This window comes from Bos indicus, chromosome 15 (genome assembly GCF_029378745.1).
Source record: "Bos indicus isolate NIAB-ARS_2022 breed Sahiwal x Tharparkar chromosome 15, NIAB-ARS_B.indTharparkar_mat_pri_1.0, whole genome shotgun sequence".
Lineage (NCBI taxonomy): Eukaryota > Metazoa > Chordata > Mammalia > Artiodactyla > Bovidae > Bos > Bos indicus.
Genome location: NC_091774.1, coordinates 75,788,934 through 75,808,380, shown reverse-complemented (window position 1 = coordinate 75,808,380; position 19,447 = coordinate 75,788,934). Strand labels below are relative to the sequence as shown.

General features: G+C 50.9%; 2 protein-coding genes across 8 annotated transcripts in view; one reads left to right on the top strand and one right to left on the bottom strand.

The window, feature by feature from the left end:
- Positions 1-4,157, top strand: part of SYT13 (synaptotagmin 13) — a 42,179-nt gene extending 38,022 nt beyond the window's left edge. For both annotated transcript variants that reach the window (XM_019974550.2, XM_070804114.1), the window contains exon 6: positions 267-4,157. In XM_019974550.2, the coding sequence (XP_019830109.2) occupies positions 267-571 (305 nt within the window). In that variant the 3' untranslated portion in view covers positions 572-4,157. The remainder of the gene's footprint in view (positions 1-266) is intronic.
- A 6,092-nt stretch (positions 4,158-10,249) lies between these two features.
- The window catches only part of PRDM11 (PR/SET domain 11), a 96,444-nt gene continuing 87,246 nt past the window's right edge, over positions 10,250-19,447 (bottom strand). For all 6 annotated transcript variants that reach the window (XM_070804107.1, XM_070804110.1, XM_070804109.1 and 3 more), the window contains one exon: positions 10,250-19,206. In XM_070804107.1, coding sequence (XP_070660208.1) covers positions 17,042-19,206 — 2,165 coding nt within the window. In that variant the 3' untranslated portion in view covers positions 10,250-17,041. The remainder of the gene's footprint in view (positions 19,207-19,447) is intronic.

Here is a 19,447-nt window from a genome sequence, read left to right as displayed (position 1 = left end):
CCCAATGACCAGCCATAGGTACTATGCTCTGATCTGGTTTCCATAATCCAGGCAGGAGCTTTTGCTGTATCCCTCTGTTGAATAAATACATGGCCCATGAGGTAGGGGGAAAGGGATGGTGGAGCAGAAGCCTCAGTGAGGATCTAGAGCCAGAGACCCTGTCTCTCCATCCCCAAGAGGCAGCTCCACCCCAGCTCTCCCCGCCCCAGACCCCAGAAGCTCACTCCTGTCCCCTTTCTCTGTCTCTTTCCTCCGTCCCTCCCCAGATGTCTCTGTCAAGGTGACCTTAAAGCACCAGGCTCGGAAGCTGAAGAAGAAGCAGACGAAACGAGCCAAGCACAAGATCAACCCCGTGTGGAATGAGATGATCATGTTCGAGCTGCCAGATGACCTGCTGCGGGCCTCCAGTGTGGAGCTGGACGTGCTGGGCCTGGGCGCTGAGGGGCAGAGCTGCGTGCTTGGCCACTGCAGCCTGGGCCTGCATGCCTCAGGCTCCGAGCGCAGCCACTGGGAGGAGATGCTGAAGAACCCACGCCGGCAGATCGCCATGTGGCATCAGCTGCACCTCTAGGCAGCCACCCAAGCCGCCGCCCTCCTGGGGTACAGTCTGCGCCCCCCACCCCACTACCCTCTGTCCCCTCCTCTTGTGCCCCATCCGCATTCTGACACCAGAAGACAGACGTGTGTGCAGAGACCAGGACCCTCTTCCTCTCCCATCACACTCCTATTTCTTAATGAGCAAGGACGGAGACAGGACATGTGGGTCAGAAGGAACACATTTTGCTGATCTGTGTTATTGAAAGAGACGCTTATCAAATATGATCCGTGTGCAGGTTTTGCAGTGGGTGTCAGATGCACAGAAAGCTGAATTGGGGAAATCACAGATGCAAAGAATGTGGCTTTTTAAAAATAAGCGTGTCAAGAAGGATGACGGAAATGCTGTATCCTGGATCATCTCAAAAGAATTAGAGATGGTCAGGGCGGGATGGAAAATCAGCCGACATGAAATCGTGCTACTGACCCAAGGCACTAACCCAGCAGTTCCCAAACAGTGTGTGAAGAATCACCAGCAGATTCCCGGACCCTGCTTTAGACATTCCAAATCCATCATCCTGGCTGGACCCCAGGAGCCTGCGTCTTTAACAAGCACAGAGTGGTTCGGATGAAGAGGCTGAAGCACTGCATTTGGAGATATCCCTTTCGCAAAACCCCCAACTCGGTTTCACAGTCCTTGTCGGGCCCCCAACTCCCGGGGCAGCCAGTGCCAATTGCTGGACATTTCAACCACAGTGTGAAATTTAGGAGCCTCCGTTTTTCATTTTAATCATTTGAATTCTTAACGTTCTCTTTTGCGCTTTTTTTGGATCCTGCTCTTGGACTGAATTTTGTGCTTTCTATTGAATAAGTGTATTGTTTCATCTCAAAATCAGTGTATGTTATACTTGGGGAGCCCTTCCCTGACCAGGAGTAGGTGGGATTCCCCCATTGGTTATTGGGCACTAGTTGTCATGTCCACCAGCATCACCAAAGTGACCCTCTGAGTCAGACTCCTTCCTTCTCAGCCTACCAGCCGCGTGAGAAGGAATTCCATCCGGGGCGCACGTTAATTTAGTCCGGGTCTGTGGAAGGGGAGGAGGGTAGGAGATCTTTCAGAGTGTGCCTCTGTCGCTGTGTTTAGGACCTATCACATTAATTAGTAAATAATCAGCAGCTAGGATTCACATTGCTACCTGATTATTCCACATAGCTGTCCACATCATTAAGTATAATATTATGAGCCTTGCTCGAGTGGATGTAATATTTGCCTGGGTACCAGGATTTCTGGGTTCTGTTGCTGACCATCCATAAAAGCAGCCTAATGGTGTGGCAGCTTGGTCTCTGTGAATGATGCAATAGATGAAATTGTACTCCCATGCCATAGGCACCCCTCACTAGAAACAAACTCCGAGGCCACCAGCAGATCATTTTTAAGTTTCCTGTTGGCAGCTGAGCATCCCTGGCAAGTGCCAGACATTTCTAGAACCACGGACTCTGCATCTGGACTTTTTAATACTGACAGCCAAACTCTGGGCCTTCAGAGGTCACCCTGGGCCCCTGATCTAGAAGAGAATTCCTTTCCTTCAGTCCTGTAACAAGTCAAGTCATTCTTGGTCTCTGCCTGAGAGTTTGAGCAGAGACGTGTCATCTTTTGTCATCACTTTCCCTTTCTGGACAGCAGTAGGAAAGCATTTAGAGATAACTTCTGCCGATCCCCTGAAGGAACAGAAACAATATCTCATTGCTCACAAATGAGAAGATCTTTCACGTAATCGGACATTTCTCCCATTAAGTCTGGCCACCTCCTGCCAAGTGTTTTTTAGGCAAGGCGTGTGTCACGGACTTCCCACAACACATCTTTCGAGAGCCCTCTCACCACTTTGGCCTCCCTTTTTTGGTTGGCATGCCGAAACAGAGCAAAGCCTCCCCTGCATAAGCTGACCAGCACTCAGTTCTTGGTGACAACTGCTACTCTGATCCAGAGGAGTCTGGATCCTAGACTTAACATCAGGAAAGGTGGGTTCTACTTCCTTCTAAGTCCACGAGCCTGCCATACAGTCACACCAAAGGATGTTTGCAGTGAGCTCTCGGGGCCCCTGATGCCAGAGTATCAGGTCCACCCACAGCCGTCTATCATGAGGCATTCATTTCTTTGGTGTCAAAGGTTTTGTTTTCCAGAATCCAGACAAAACGGGTGTCCTTGAAAGGAGTCAAGTGTCTCTGCCAGACATGTTCGGTGTCAGCCTTCATCTCACTAAACAGAGATAAGACAGGTTTTGCAGGGGGGGTTGCCTGTTGTGTGCACTGGTGTATTCCAAGCACCTAGAATACAGTTGACTCATTGACCCTTAATAAAAATGTGTTGAATGAATTAGTGAATGAAGGGTGGGTAAAGGAGTAGGAGGAAAAATATACATTTTTATCTAACTTGAATGCAAATCCGAGTCCTAGTTGAGTTCTCAGTGGTAAGGTCATCAGAAACCTCAGCAGCTGGCCTAGAAATTCATAATGTTGAGTATTACCATTCACCTAATGACAGTTTATAGCTCACTATGTAAATAATTGGGCTTCCCTGGTGGCTCAGATGGTAAAGAATTTGCCTGCAGTGACAGAGACCAGGTTCAATCACTGGGTTGGGAAGATCCCCTGGAGAAGGGAATGGCAACCCACTCCAGTATTCTTGACTGGAGAATCCCATGGACAGAGGAGCCTGGTGGGCTACAGTCCATGGGGTTGAAAGAGTCGGACACGGCTGAGTGACTTTCCCTTTAATTTTACTTTATGTAAATAATTAACATAGTGAGCTATAAGGATGAGGATATATAGATGAGAATATAAAAGCTATGTTTCCCACCAGAACTCCATCTCAGTGAATTTTAAATTCCCAGAGATATCAGACTTGCAGATGAAAAAACTTCAGTAATCTTTGCATCCGCTTACCTTGTACCAGATACTTTTGCAATTGACTATCAGATTAGAGTAATTGGGTCTGTGCGAATGCGTCCGATCTTTTCTTTAAAAGAAACACTTGGTCCTTTGCCAGGGAGCATTTTCTAAGTGCATGAAGCAGAGGTGAAAATAAAGGGAGAAACCGTCTCCGACTGGGCTGTTGCCCACAAGGTGATCTGGCTTTGTCACAGATACAGCGATGGGGTAGAAAACTGAGAGTCTAATCTCATTCATCTTGCGACTCACTTCTTACATCAAGTCCGTATGTATTTGTTGAGTGCCTATTGATCAAGACCTTGCCCGCGTCTGCCCATTTCAATTTGAGATATGACTCTTGGTGTAGATTGAGTAATGATGAATCTCCTCCAGTCAGTGCTGTATAGAAAGAGCTGGATGGGAGAGCAGTCCTCTGGGGCAGCTCCTCTGGGATATAAAGGAGTCCTGGGCAGCAGGCGACTCCAGCCTACGCCAGTCGGAGGTGAGGACCACCAAAAAAGACCTAGTCCTTGTGATTTGTTTTTGCTGCCTGTGTTTCCTGTTGTCAGTGCCGTGTCTATTCTGTGATCATGAACCGAAGCACAAAAAGACGCATGAGATGTTGTACTCATATGTCTGGTGTCATACTTTGGAGTAAAAACCTCTCAGTGGTTAATAAATAACTTCTAACAGGGCCAGCTGCCTAGTGTGTGCATGTGTGTGTTCGAGTTCCTGTTTCTTAATACTCGGGACATGGATTTCCCTGGTAGTCCAGTGGTTATGAATCGACTTCCTAATGACCCCTCGCACCACAGATACTGAAGCCCGCACACCTAGAAGCTGTGCTCCACAGCAGGAGAAGTCACCACAGTGAGAAGCCCATGCAGAAGACCCAGTGCAGCCATCGGTGAATGGACAAATATTTTTTAAAAGGTGAAGCATAAAAAAATAATAAATAAAAAACTTTAGACATAGGCAATGCAGAAAAATAATCCGATAAACACACGTGAACTCCTGCCAAGTTTTATAAAACTTGACAAATATAGTTGAAATCCCCTTAGCCTCTCACTCAGGACATCACCATCCTGAACCTGGGGTTTCTCACCCAAACCTTTCTGTTTTTACTACATGTATGTGTAAACCTCGTAGAGTAGTTTGTGTTTTTAATTTCAAATTGTATCACATTATTTTTGCTCCACGTTAAAATTTTGAGCTTCCTTGATGCAGATTTATGTAGCTCTAATTCCTTTACTTTTTGCTGCTGTTATTTTCCATTGCATGAATAGGCCACAATCACATTCCCCTATTGACATATGTTTAAATATTTCTCTCTTTTTTTGTGTGTTGGAGGAACTGCTGCTGTGAATGTTCTCAGGCAAGGCCTCCTGGGGCTTGAACTTTATTCTTGAGAAGGAAGGGTGGAAACTGTTTCTCTAACATACACCCAAAGAAATACCCCCATCACTGGAAGAGACAGGGCAATGCCCGAGCATTCACCTGTGCTCCAGGTGGCTAGCAGGGACAAGGGATCTTCAGAGTCCTATCATCTTAGGGCCTCCTTGTGGCTGCTGCCACCCTGCCTTCATGAGGAAGAGGCTCAGACATCAAGCCAGGGGAAGGGCCTGAATTTTCAGGTCAGTAGGAAATCAGGCAGGTTATGTGGAATTAAAACCAAAGGCTCTGAAAAAGGATGCTGCTGCTTAATCACTCGGTCGTGTCCGACTCTCTGTGGCCCCATACACTGTAGCCTGCCAGGCTCCTCTGACCATGGAATTTTCCAGGCAAGAATACTAAAGCAGATTGCCATTTTCTACTCCAGGGGATCTTCCTGGCCCAGGGATCGAATCCACCTCTCTTGCATCTCTGGCGTTGGGAGGCATATTCTTTACCACTAGCGCCTCCTGGGAAGCCCTCTTAAAAAAGGATAAATGAGCCATAAAGAAAGGCTTCACTTTCCAAGTCTGTACATGTAATTCCTTATTTTGTATTATATATATTTGTTATATTTTAATGGCAGCCAGGATTTTTATTTCCATATTAAAAGGAAAAGTGGCTCTTATCCCATGTAGCCAAATATTGTGTAGACTGTGTTTGACAGGTAACTGTGAATATGGCCCCTGATATGCTCAGTCACTCAGTCCTGTCTGACTCTTTGCAACCCCATGGATTGTAGCCTCCAAGTCTCCTCTGTCTATGGAATTTTCCAGTCAAGAATACTGGAGTGGGTTGCCATTTCTTTCTCCAGGGAATCTTTTCAACCCAGGGATCAAACCCAAATGGCCTCTGAAGCCCAAAACTAAGATTTGAGAATCTGGAATTACCAAAAATAGAAATGGAAGAGGCAAGAAGAGAGTTTAGGGATGATTTTATATGGGCTTTCCACTGAACCACCTTAAATAACAAACTCTGCTCCAGCCTATGAAATGACTCAAGTCTAGAGCACTGCATTTAGGAGCTGGGCAACCCAGCTGGTCTCTGTCACTGCCCCCTTCATGGCTCTGGGTAAGTCACTTGCCTCTGGGCTTATGCCCACGTCTATAAAATAAATTCGGACAAAATGGTCACTCTTCAAAATTTAATGTTTTATGATTTGGTAATTGAGACCTCATGTGTATCCTTGGCCCCCAATCTCATGTGTAAAATGAACTGAACCCACGTGCATGGATACCTGCCTTCCCTGCCCTGGGCCAGGTTTCCTGACAGCCACTTGCTCTTCCAGACAGTATGTGACGTTACCTGAGGCTCTGAGTCATACTCTTCTCATGTGCTTAATTGCTAATGGAGCCAGTGGTGACTTTTCCACACAAGAGTTTCTGTTTCTTAGAGTCAACTAGAAGCAACACCATTTCAAGAGCTCAGAACCCTAGCATCTGTTCTCTCTACCACCCTGGGCAGATGCCTGGCAAGGGGAGAGCCATAGGATGTGGCTGTGGATGGATTTAGCGGGTGGGGCTTTTCTTGGTACCAGCCTTGGAGAACTGCCCTCTGCACCCATCCCTCATCTCCTAAAGAGCAGCCAGCACAGTTAGTCCCTGGCAGGGCCCTCAGCATCATCCTGAAGCCAGAGATGGAGACAGGTGCCTACCTGGGAGGAGGTGGGAAGAAGCCAGACTTAGGACTGGAAGTGAGACATTGCCATAGAAAGCAGTCTAGTAGTGGCTTGTCCTCAACCGGGTGACGTGTCTTCCCAAGGCAGACTAGGCTGGAACCTGGCTTCCCATCCCAGTTTCCCAACGTTCTTCCTTGGTGTCTCAGGACAAGTGGATGATGGCAGAAATCCTGTTTTAGGAACGCAGGGATTCAAACCAGGAACAAGCCAGGAGAAACCTGATTTTCCCACCAAAAACAAACCAACCCTCTTTGTGGTCTCTTTGCCCTCAAGTGTCAGGTGAATTGAGCTGTCGACCAGAAGAGGGTGCCCTGAAGTTATCTCTCCAGACTGAGAAGGAAAAGAGGGTTGAGGCAGAGGTTGCCACTCCGGCTGTGAGATAGGTATTGGTGGCTCTGTATTAAAAAGTAACAGGCAATCCCTCAGCCAGGCTAGCCCCTGGAATTCTAGGTGAAAAAAAGGGAAACCTAGGCTTCCTAGCATCTACTTCATCCTGATGTGAAAGGTAACAGTAATGATGATAATGACCCTGGTCATCATGTTGTAAGTCTCTGCTCTGTGCTGAGCCCTGAAGGTGCAGACTCAGAGAAGTGACTTGTCCAAAGTCTCGCAGCTTGTAAGAGGCAGAGGGGGAAATTTGAAGCTGGTACCACTCAAAACTATGACAATCTTAGACAGCATATTAAAAAGCAGAGACATCACTTTGCCGACAAAGTTCCATATAGTCAAAGCTATAGTTTTTTCAGTAGTCAGGTATGGATGTGACAGTTGGACCATAACAAAGGCTGAGGGCTAAAGAACTGAAGCTTTTGAATTATGGTGTTGATGACCCTTGAGAGTCCCTTGGACTGCAAGGAGATCAAAGCAGTCAATCAATCCTAAAGGAAATCAACCCTGAATATTCATTGGAAGGACTGATGCTGAAGTTGAAGCTCCAATCTTTTAGCCATCTGATGTGAAGAGCCAGCTCATTGCAAAAGACCTTGACGCTGGAAAAGATTGAGGGCAAGAAGAGAAGGGGGCAACAGAGGATAAGATTGTTGGGTAGCATCACCGACTCAATGGACATGAATTTGAACAAACTCTGGGAGACTGCAAAGGACAGGGAAGCCTGGTGTGCTTCAGTCCAAGGGGTCACAAAGAATCAGACATGACTTAGCAGCTGAACAACACCACCGCTCTAACCCTAAAGTCCAGGCTGTGGTTTAGAGCCTGTGACCAGAGTCTTTACTGGAAAAGTCACAGATGCATAGGCAGTCATTTAAAAAGGCCATCTGAAACCACGAACTCAGACAGTTGCCATGCTGGAGGGAGCTGGAAAGATTCTCTTCCCTAAGAGGACCCGGGAGCACCTGTCCGAGGGGCGTGGGACATTGTCCAAAGGGCAAGTGCAAGTGGAAGAGAACTCAAGTAAGTGCTTCAGGCACCACCTCAGCTCTGTAGAGAAAGGGCTGGGTTGGGGCCAGATGTTGCCAGGGGCCAGGTGCAGGGGTCCCCTCGTCAAGTGAGGAAACTGGGACAGAGACAGGCAAAGTGGAAGCTTCTGAGGTCTCGACTGTGACCAACACAGCATTGCTGGGACAGCACTTTCATCAGGCGAGTGAAATTTACACTCATTCATTCATCCCTTCAATAAACACGGATTCAATTCAGTTCAGTCGCTCAGTCGTGTCCAACTCTTGACGACCCCATGGACTGTAGCACGCCAGGCTTCCCTGTCCATCCCGGAGCTTGCTCAAACTCATGTCCATTGAGTCCGTGATGCCATCCAACCATCTCATCCTCTGTCATCCCCTTCTCCTCCTGCCTTCAATCTTTCCCAGCATCAGGGTCTTTCCCAATAAGTCAGTTCTTGGCGTCAGGTAGCCAAAGTACTGGAGCTTCTGAACACTGATTAGGTGCCTATTATGTGAGAATGTGACAGCAACCGCACACAGTGGTATTAAAAAGTCTCTACTTTTCTACTGTGGACTTCATGGTCTAAAGGAGGAAGACCAGACACAGAATACACACACGCACACACACACATCAGTTACATAGTTGAAAACTGGAGATAAGAGCTGTGAATGAAAATATCAGGAGGAAAGATGAATAATGCCTCAAGGTGGCTATTTAGAGGGTGTGGTCAGGAAAGAGCCCCTGAAAAAGAGACATTTTATCTGACACTTAAAAGACGAAAAGAGCTCAGCCAGGCAACCGTCCTGGGGAAAACCATCTCAGGCAGGGGGCACAGTGAGCTGGGAGGTCCTGCAGTGGCAGGGAGCCCCGTGAGCTTGGGGCAACAGACAGGAGGCCAGGGAGCACGGGCAGAGAAGGAAACAGGAGGCTGGGAGGCTCGGGGCTGGACCATGCAGACTGATGGGTTGTGATCAGGACTTTGGGATGGGAGCGATAGGAAACCTTTAGAGGCTCCTGAACCAGGAAGACACCACAGCTGGATCTGTGTTTTCAAAGGGTCACTGTTGAAACTGTCACGCAGCAATGGGTCTTCAGGCCAGTTCCCTAAGTCTTCTCTCTGGGGTGAACTCAACTTGTCTTTTGAACCTTGGAGAGGGAAGCTGGGGGCAGCTGTGGAGAGGGAGGAGAGGAAGTGAACTGGGCCTCCCCCCTTGCCACATCCTCCAGGCCTTGCTTTGGGGAGTCCCAGCTCAGGGCCAATGGAAGATTTATCTTTCCCTTGCCTCCCAGCTGCAAATGTAGGTCAGATCCAATGGCCAGCGGTGGGGCGGGGCCGACCCCAGTTCACCTGGGCTGATTAGACGTGGACAGCTGTACCTGTTTGCTCTTTCTGCCCTCTGCCCTGGGAAAAGAAGAGAACCGAACGTCCGCGGAGACTGGAATGGCCTTCACGACAGGAAGCTCTGAGTCACCGAGGGGCTGGGGGGGACACAGGCTGGAGGGACGATGGCAGGCACTGAGCAGGTAGAGGTTCAGAAGAGAGGAGAGGGATGGCCCGTGACCAGAGGCTGGGCTGGAGCGGGCAGGAGCTGAGAGGAGGGCTCAGCACCTGGGAGGAAGCACGACAGACAGTTTTCTACGTCTTTCTGCAATGTATGCCCGTCTTCTTTCTAAGACATTTGGGCCAACACCACTTATCACCCATCCCCGTACCAGTGCCATTAGCAAAGTGTTGGGAAGGACCCTCCCTGGGGGCGGAGTTTGCCAGTGGAGAATCATGCAGGTAGTTGGATGGAGAATTAGAACACTGTTCATCCAAGATCCCCTGCAGGGGGGCATGGCAACCCACTCCAGTATTCTTGCCTGGAGAATCCCATGGACAGAGGAGTTTGGCAGGCTGCAGCCGTTCATAGTGTCACACAGAGTCAGACACGACTGAAGCGCCTTTGCCTGCCTGCCTGCCTGTCTCATCTGCAATACTTTTGAGAATTTTGTGGGGTAAATGTGTGTGGGGGCGAGAGATTTATTTTAAACGGTTTTGGTGACACCTCTTTTTGGCCAGACGGGTGGGTGAGGTGTGTAGGTTACCAGCTGGAAGTGGCCTTGAATAGTGGAAAAGTAAGAACACCAGGAATAGGACTTAGAAGGCCTCTCCCAGTTGCTTCTGACCAGGGAGCACGCAGGCAATCTCACCTGACACCCAAGCATGGGACTCATTCTGAATCACCCTGGGCACGGGCTGGGAGAAAGACAAGAAGGCAGAGATCCAACCTCAGTGAATAAATTTAAATGCTTTTATTAACAATCTTCTTACATTACAAGGATAATATGACAAAAGGAAAGTTTCTGCGTACATATTATGATAAACCAACATAGCTCTATTTGTATCCAGTGTTCTAGGTCCCGTCACACAGGTACTATAAAGCGTAGTCTGCAAAATAATAACATCGAGGGTTTGTTTTTTTTTTAAGAAAGAAAGTATTAACATATTAATATGTATGTGATAATAGACTCCTAGGTATTTCCCCCCATCCCCACTTTATTTTCCTCTGTGATTGAAATGAAACGGTTCAGCAGCGTGGGGGTGGAGAGGAGGAGAGAGACAACGGGGCTGAAAAAGACGGAATCAGACTGCTGGCTCTTCCAGAGAGACAAAAGTGAAGAAACTGAGGGTGCCCCGAGGGCAGCCTGGCCCTTGTCTTTTGGGGAGCAGTGTAGTGACCGGCCGTCCTCCTCTGGATGGAGGGCCCGGCGCCCTTGATGCCCCGAGGATGCTCTCTCTCTGAGGTACAGTGCATTGTGGGATTGCTACCCGAGGATGCCCATCCCCTGGCCACGGGTCTGACCCCCTGCAGCAGGAGGAAGGCTCTGGCCGGGCCTGGTCTCTCTTGAGCCAGGCACTGGAGGGTGTTCGGAGACCCGGTTGGCAGCTAGCGGTGGCTCAAGGAGACCAGGGTGGACGTGGAGTGGAGAAGAGGTGGGCATTGGCAGAACAGACACCCCCCGCCCCAGACTGCGGGTATGGGGGGGGTGCTCTTCTGGAGACTGAGGTACGTTGGTAAATGGTATGGAAGTGTAGGACGGAGGTCAGAGGAGGCTGGGAGACGGGAGACGAGGCAAAAAGGCAGAGGCTGACTTAGAGGGCAGAGGGTGTGGCCACCCTCTATCTCCCATCCTCTGTGGCCCCATCGGCCCTTCCTCCTCTACCTCCCCGGCGGGGAAAGAACCTGGAAGTGAAACGGATTTCTGATCCCGTCAGGGCTGCACAGGCCCTTCGTCACGCGGCCGGTGGCTCCGGTGCCCCCTCGGGCCCCCAGACGTCCCGGCCATCCAGGAGCGGGGGCTGGGCCAAGCCGAGGGAGGCGCCCTCCCCGGCGGAAGTGGATGAGCTTGGATGAGCTTGGGGCGTCTGGCTCAGCCTCTGCCTCGAGTCACAGAATCAGAACAGTGTATGTGAACTAGACCTGCCTGTTAACGGCGGCGCAGGTGGGGCCAGGGGTCACTGGGCACGGGAGAGGGGTGGGGGGCGCTGTCCCGAGTGCAGCCAGGAGCAGCCGCTGTGCAAAGTGGGCTGGGCCAAAGCCCTGCTTCTGAACTTGCGTTGCCACTGAATTTATGAGTGTGCGGATATGTCTCTCTCACCCTTTCCCATTAGTTGACACCCCCCCTGCCCTGGATGGTGGGCAGCGCTGACTGGTGATGCTGCCCTGGCAGGCGATGAAAGAGTGGGTGAGGGAGGCCAGGACGGCTGTACTTCAGAGGCTTGGCCTCCAGGGCGGGGGTGGGGGGCAGCAAAAAGCGTCTAAAGTGGGGAGGTGGGGCAGCGGCATCTCTCCTGGACCCGTCTCGGTCCAATTCGCAGCTCTCCTATCGCCACCAGTGCTGCCCGTTCCTGCGAGGGGGGCGGCATCGGGGGAGATTGTGCAGTGTCCCTCTCCCAGGGGGTCAGAGGCCACACCCTACTGCCGGGCAGCAGGGACCACCCAAGCGGAGGCTTGTTGGGGGCCAAAGGGGACACTTTGGAGGGAGCCCAGCGGGTGAGGATCTCCTTTCGACCTCAGACTAAGCCTGCGTGCAGGAAAGGAGAGAAAAGTGCACGGGAGAGGGCCAGGGCCTGGCTACTCTCCTCTCCAACACTCCGGGTAGGAGGCCCCATTCCCAGCAAACCCCGCCTGCTCAGCTGCCCCGGGCGCCCCTGCAAAGGCTCCATGTCCTCCGTCTTCTCACAACACAGCGACAGCCTTTCCCGGTGCTCTCCCAGCTCTCTATAGACTCTATTTTTTATATCTATTTAAAACATAGAAATGTATAAATATATAGGATATTATTTATAGATATATAGACGTGATTTCATCTCTTACTCTGTGGGTACACGTACTGCATATGTCCATATATACAATATATATGCTGTAGCATTTTTATTCTACACTGCACATACCCCTGCTTCCATGCACTCTCCTAGGGAGACTGGATTGCATAGGTATTTCCAGGGCGATACCACTTGAAGGGATGGGGTCGGGGTGGGGAGGACCAGATGAAAGAGGAGGGCCGTACCATTTTTCCTCCCGAAAGGGCACTTTTTCTCCCTCTGGCTAACACACAAAGATCACCTCAAAGGTTTCTTAAAATATTACAGCTCCAGACACTCAGCTAAAGCACCTTGTCCACAGAGAGCAGAGAGAGGCCTTCCTCCAAGCAGGAGAAGGGCCCCTGCGGATCCCTGGACATAATCTTCCCTCCTCAAGACTGGAGGAGGAAGCCAGCCTAGAAGCCATGAGCCAGCACCGCCTCCCCCGGGGGAGGCTGGCGGTGGAAATGGGGCTGTCCCAAGCTCACCTGCCTTGTGAACATGCCTTTCTCATCTAAGGAGGTCTGACCTCCCTGCTTTGGCTGTCCCAGGCTGGCCTGCTGCTTGAAAGGGTGAGAGGGGATGAGGGCCTGAGCCTTCTGTCCAAACTGGATGTAGGGACCAAGAAAGAACATGAATTCTACTTAGAAATCAGACCGGAAGCCACAGCGAGCTCTGGATACAGAATTCCTGTTCCCACAGGTGAGAAAACAAAGGGGAAGGAATCGAGAAGTTGTTTCAACCCCCAAGCCACTTTCTGGACCCCATGAGGCTCCAATAAACAGCCAAAACAGCGCCCACTCCACAGCCTGGTCTACTTCAGCCTCTCTGAGATCATTTTCAGCACTCAACACACTTTTGCCTATTTTTTCCTTCTTGGCAACACTTCAAAACAAATGGAAAATATTTAAACATCACCTTAAATAATTACAAGGTCCTTTCTCCAAGTCAAAGGGGCAACATAAGCAAGTCAAGGAGAGGGGGCTCAGCAAGCCAACTCAACATGGAAACACTAAGCGGGGACCAGGGTGGAGACCTCCAACCGCCCTGGATTCAGGGCTCAGCACTGAATGCAACAAACCAGGGATCCAGGAGACAGAGCCTCCGCCCATCCTTCAGTGAGGATGAGGAAATGAGGGTCTGCCCAGCACTAGACGTGCCCAGCGGCCATCCAAGAAGAAACAAACAAACAAAGTAGCTGGTGTCGGGGGTGCCCAGACTGTAATACCCACCCAGGCAGCTGAAACTTGGAAATTGGGAAGCGGCAAGAGTTGTAGACAGGGCTGGGCTGCCTCACATTTCACAGACAGATACAAGATGGCAATGGGTCTTTTTGTTTTTTCCCTCCATTGAGAAAAAGCAGACCATGTTTAATCACAAGGGTTTCTGGCTCCCAAGCTCTGTGATGTATCTGCTTGGCACCATCGGCCACAGACCTGATCTCATTTCCCACCCACTCCATGAACCGAAGAAAAACACTAATTGGTCAACCCAATGAGGACAAGCTTGACTCCAGAGACACGAACATTTTTTCTAAGTCAATGGTTGTCACTCGTAAGCCAGGGGTTGAATTTAAGGGCTCTGTCTCTTGTCTATCAGCATACAAGGATCACCTGGCCACAGCTTTTAATACTCATCAACGAGAGGTTAGACTGCCCAAGCATATGGGCAGACCCCAAGAGTCCCCACACCCCAGGAGTCCTTCTCGAAGGCAGAGAGTGGAAACGCCTGGGGTGAAAACCATGGGTAATTGCACGCAGCATTCACAGGATAGAAACACTGGAACTTCTGAGGGTAAAGACTCTGTATCAATTGTAGTGGTGTGTCACCCAAATTGCTCCCTGTCCCCAGGCAAAGTGGCCTTCAGACTGCCATGAGCACCTGAAGTTTTCGAGATGCCTTCCCAAACTTCAGGAATCTCCAGAGAGCCCAACCTCTCCGAGGTGTGCAGCCTGGGTGGCCGGCTCCCACTCCTCTGAAATGGTAAGGTAGACACTGGCATTGGCCCAAAGGATTCTTTCCCCTCTGGATAAAAATTTGAGCTAATTTTGGCCATGGCCTCCTGAGAGCAAACGGTTGTGGCCCTGCCACAGTACTCAGGCGGCCATCAGAGAGTCTTTCCTCCTGGTTTTCAGATGAGTGGTGGTCTAGGGGATGACTCCCTGTCTCCTGATGTAGTGGGTGGGGAGGCACAGGGGTGGGCAGGGGGAGACGTAAGGCATCTGTTGGCTAGAAGAAAGGATCCCGACTGCTGTTTCTGATCCCTATGGAGGCCCACCTTGCCAGTCATCTCTGCTCCCCCTCGACCCATCTTGGTCCGTGTGATGTCCAGAGGGAGCTCTCCCACAGACCTGGTAGATTGGGTGCGTGGTGGAGAGGAAGTCGAGGAGGGAAAGGTGGACCCTTGTGCTTTGCACTTGACCACAGATACTGACCCTGATCGGACGAGGGGGATGGCAGGAGAAGACATCGGCTTAAAGTGACGTGCATGAGGTTGGGAATTTCAAAGCTGGAGAAAGGGCTTTGGGTCTTTCCTTGAAGGCTCCTGCTAACTCTCTCCTTGTTCAGAGGAGGGTGGGAAAGCGTGTGAGACTGGGGAGCGGGGGTGAGGGGTGAATGTCACCAGGCAGGGGTGCATTGATTTGTTGAAGAAGGCAGCATATGAGGCCTGGCAGTGGGACAGTCGGAGAAAACCAGTTGGTTTTGTTTTAACATGCTACATCACTGTTGAAAACAAAAAAAGTTTCAAAAATAATATATAATATATATAATATATTTATATAATGAAAAGCTATTGACTAGCAGCAATGATTCTAAAGTTATCATAGCACCAAGACCATGGGGGTAGGGGGAGGGGGTCTGTGGGGGGTGAAGGTCTGGCGGGACAAGGAAGAAGGGGTGACGTGTTCAGTGTCGCTGACAGTTCCCCTCCGGCTCTCATCGGTGGCATGAGGCCTCAGAGACAAGATAAACCAAGAAGGGAGGGAGCCACCACAGTTTTCTAACGTCTGAGCCGAGCAGGCTGGGGACACCGAGGCCTTGCCTGTGGCCAGATCATCCCGTCCTTTGCCCACCCTCTGCCAAATGATCGGGGTGGCTCCTATAGACAGACTATAGAAATGCAGGTCTTCCTCCCTTCCCCCAAATATAACCTGCATCCACAGCGCAGGACCTCTGCAGATCAGATATGCATACTTCAGATGTGGAAACACGGACAGAAGTTTTTAACAGCTCACGCACATTTGTTTAAAAAAAACTCCCTTGCGAGGTATACTGGTAATTAAATGAACAAAAGAGCATTGATCAAGACTCCTCTAGATGAAACCACTACTTGCCTCAGGGAGTAGGCAAGTGGCTATTTCTAAAGCTTATATCTCAGCTGTGTGTGTGTGTGTGTGTGTGTGTGTGTGTGTGTGTGTGTGTGTGTGTGTGTGTAGGCTGATGCCTTGAGAGTCCTGTCTGACTTCTCGTTTATTCCTTTCTTTGAGGACATCTCTACCCTGTTCAAAAAAGGAAGCGTTTGCAGGCATAGACGCATTCCCCACTTTTCCACTACCTCCCTGCCAGGCTTCAGGGCTTGTCATCAGCCTTATTGCAAAAGCAGAACCCAATCTCTAGAGACTCTCACAGAGTTATGCATAACCCAGGGCACAACTTGCATTGACATCTCCTGCCACTGAACTCTAGCAGGCATTTCTCAATTATTAAAGGAAAAAATAATATACCCTCAAACACATTATACGATTATAAAGACAGAGTATAAATAATTCATGTAAATTGAATACACACTTTTCATTTTATGTGTTTTTAGCCAAAAATCGTTGCCCTACTGGGGTCTGGACTTCTTGGCTCTGCATTTCCCCCACATTCCCTGGATCTGAATGGAATTCTGTTATGGTCTCCCACACCAGGTAAAAAACAGGAATGCAAAGGGCTCACGTCCTCCCTTTGCCCCAGGATTTCAAGCTCCGTCATGAGGCAGTTTTGCCTTCGATACAACAGGTAAAATGTTTAGCATCAGGGGACTGGAAGGAGGGACTCAACAGCCCAGGGACGGGAGAGGTGACACAGGTGGGGACTGGCAGGTGTCACAGTCTGACCGACACTTCTGATTCAGAGACAGTGAAGGAACGCTCATCAGGGAATGAATGAAAACCTCTCAAGCCGGGTGGGAGGGGGAAAAGGTCGAACACCCTGATCCGGATACACAGCTCACCCTATCCAAAGATCAGAGGTCTGATTCTGCCGGACCAGCGTGTCAGCCAAGAGGCCAAGAGATCCCCCTCGTAAAACCAAACAAGAAAAAATAAAAAAGGCAAGAACATACACCCAAACCCAAACCCCTCAACCCCCAAACAAGAACATAAACAAAATGAGCTACCTAAAGGCGATGACAGACCCGTCATTTTAGCTTATGCGAGTTGGTTGACAGTCAGGTGGGAGCCCGTGTAGCCCCAGCACATGCTTCTGTGAGTGAAAATGAGTTTCCACGTGTGTTACAGCTGCCAAATTTTGTAGACAAGAGTCAGTTTCCAACATTATTCCAATCTGAAAACTCCCAGTAGCTTCTGGTGGATGTGTCCCCTTGGTTTTTAAAATTTTTTTTTCAGTGTGGGTTTTATAGATATATATAATATAATATATATTTATATAATATATCAAAGCTTATGAGTATAGATTAAAAAAATATTCAACAGCTTAGTGAACTCTGCAACGCCAGCTTCCTAAATATCCGGATAAAACTCTGACCCGTGGTCCACAGTCTGCAGCACCGGCTTCTGCTCCAGGGCAGACATCCTGCTGAGGACCTCGGCGGACAGCGCGTAGCTGTTGCCAGACTTCTCCTCGAACCAGCTGTCCAGGGCTCGCTTGGCATCGAAGTTGGCGATGGGAGGGCCGTTGACAGCAATGGTCAACAGGTCGCTGAGCTGCTCCAGAGTCAGGCGGGAGCGGTGGTTTTTGCGAACTCGCTGCAGGGCGTTTCGGCCTTTCTCGCAGCAAGCGGTGGAGGTGGGGAGGACTTTGAGGACCTGGATGATCTTGTTCAAGAGCGGAAACCGCTGCTTGTACTTGCAAATGTGGCCGATCAGGTCTTTGAAGCCGTTTTTGGTATAGTAATCAGCCTTGAGTTCCCGCCACTCCATCAGCAGACTCCCCCGGGGGTCCAGCCCTTCCCTGCAGACATCCCGGGAGAAGGTGGGGATGGCCTCCAGGTGATCAAATATCTGAACCATGTCCTCCTTGCCGTAGCTCAGGAGCTCGTCGCTGCTCCGGGGCCAGGCGGCCAGGTCGAACACCTGGCAGGCCTTCACAAAGATCCGGCTGCGGGAATCAAACCTCTGAGCTAGGATCACCTGGGTCTTCTGGCAGATCTTCTCACGGATGGACTGGAACTTGGCTTCAGCCACCCTGAGGTTCTTCATGGCGATCCCGTTGAAGCTCTCCCGGAAGTTCTCCTCGAACTCCTGCAGGTATTCCCCGGGGGAGTCGGCCAGCCGGCTGATCTCCTGGATGGCCTCCTCGATCTTGTCGTCCACCTGGGAGACCAGGAGGTACTCGCCCTGGAAGACGTAGGCCAGGCGCGAGAGCACAGCGATCACGTCCAGGAGGAAGTAGATGAGCTTGATGGACTGGTAGTCCATGAGGAACTGCAGCAGAGCCAGGGCGATGGCCGAGGCGTCTGCCCGCTGGGTCTGGCTGCTGACGTCCTTGAGGTGGGCGACCACCTCAAGGTAGTCCTTGATGAGGGCGTTGAGGACGTTCTGCTCGCCGATGATCCACCGCACGGCCCGGATGTCCCCCAGGAACTCGGTCTCCTCGCACAGCGTAGACGCCGTGGACCGCAGCTCGCACATGAGGCGCGGCGAATAGCGGTAGAAACTGAGCAATTGCTTCAGGTTGTTCTCCAGCTCCTCCAGGCAGGGGAGCTCCTTCCCGCTGATGGCGTCCAAGATCTCTAGGTGGGGCCGGTGTACCATGAAGGGCAGGCACAGCAGCCAGGGCAGCGTCTTGCGGATCGTCATGAACATGCTGGCCCGTAGGCTGGCTGTGACGTTGGCCCCGTCTATGCCCAAGCCCACGGTGGGCTTCTCGTCCTGCAAGCGGATGCCCAAGGCGGAAAAGGCCCGGTCCAGCGCCTGCAGATAGCTCTCTGTGCTGGAGAACCCCAGCTCCTGCAGGGACAGGAACTCCGTGGCCGGGGGCCCGTCGCTGCTGGTGTACTGGACATAGACCGCCACCGTGTCAGCCAGCAGGTCATCGCTCTGCCCGTCCAAGATGATGCTGAGGCATGGCGACTGGCGGATGCGCTCCACCAGGTCTTCGCGCAGCGCCCGGGCGATGTGATGGATGAGGATCTGGCAGTCTCCCTCGTTCATGTATTGGTCCACCACCTTGAGCTCGCATTTCCGCAGCAGCTCTGCCAGCGGCCGGAAGTCCAGGTAGGGCCGGCCCTCCAGGGCCAGGTGGTAGGCGGTGTTGAAGAGCAGGGTCATGTTGCGACACATCTCCTCCGTCTTCTCGGGGTGCATGCGGAGCTTGTAGAGCTGCAGGCACTTCTTGTGCAGGTTGCTCTGGCTGTGCAGCTTGATGGTGTGGATCTTGAACTGCTTGGAGCCGATGATGAAGGCGGAGGTGCGCGAGGACTGCACCGTGTACTGGCGGCAGACGTGGCACCACATCTCGTTGAGGGTCGGGGAGTACCGCAGGAACCAGAACTTCTTCAGCCACTCCTGCTTGAAGCGCCGGATCCGGCGCCCGGTGGCCGAGGACATCTTGGAGGGCTCGTCGGTGGCCGTCATAATATCGTTGGAGACGGACTCGTCTGCGGAATCGACCTCCTGGTCGTCGTCCTCCATGATGGCCGGGCCGGAGACCATGCTCTCTGAGGCTGGAAGACAAATGGGAAAGGAACCCGTTACATCTGCTGGGAAGAGAAAACAAACAAACACGTAGATGTTTCCAAAATGAAGGAAATAAGGTCCAGAAGGCAGGTGTCATATTCTGTGAAACAGACTGAATTCCAGCCTGGAACTCATTTATAAGCATCCTTGTCATCCATGCACGTCTCGTCCTCTTTGTGGATTAGCCCCGGTGGCCACCACCACGCTCCAGGCTGCCCGCCCTCACCC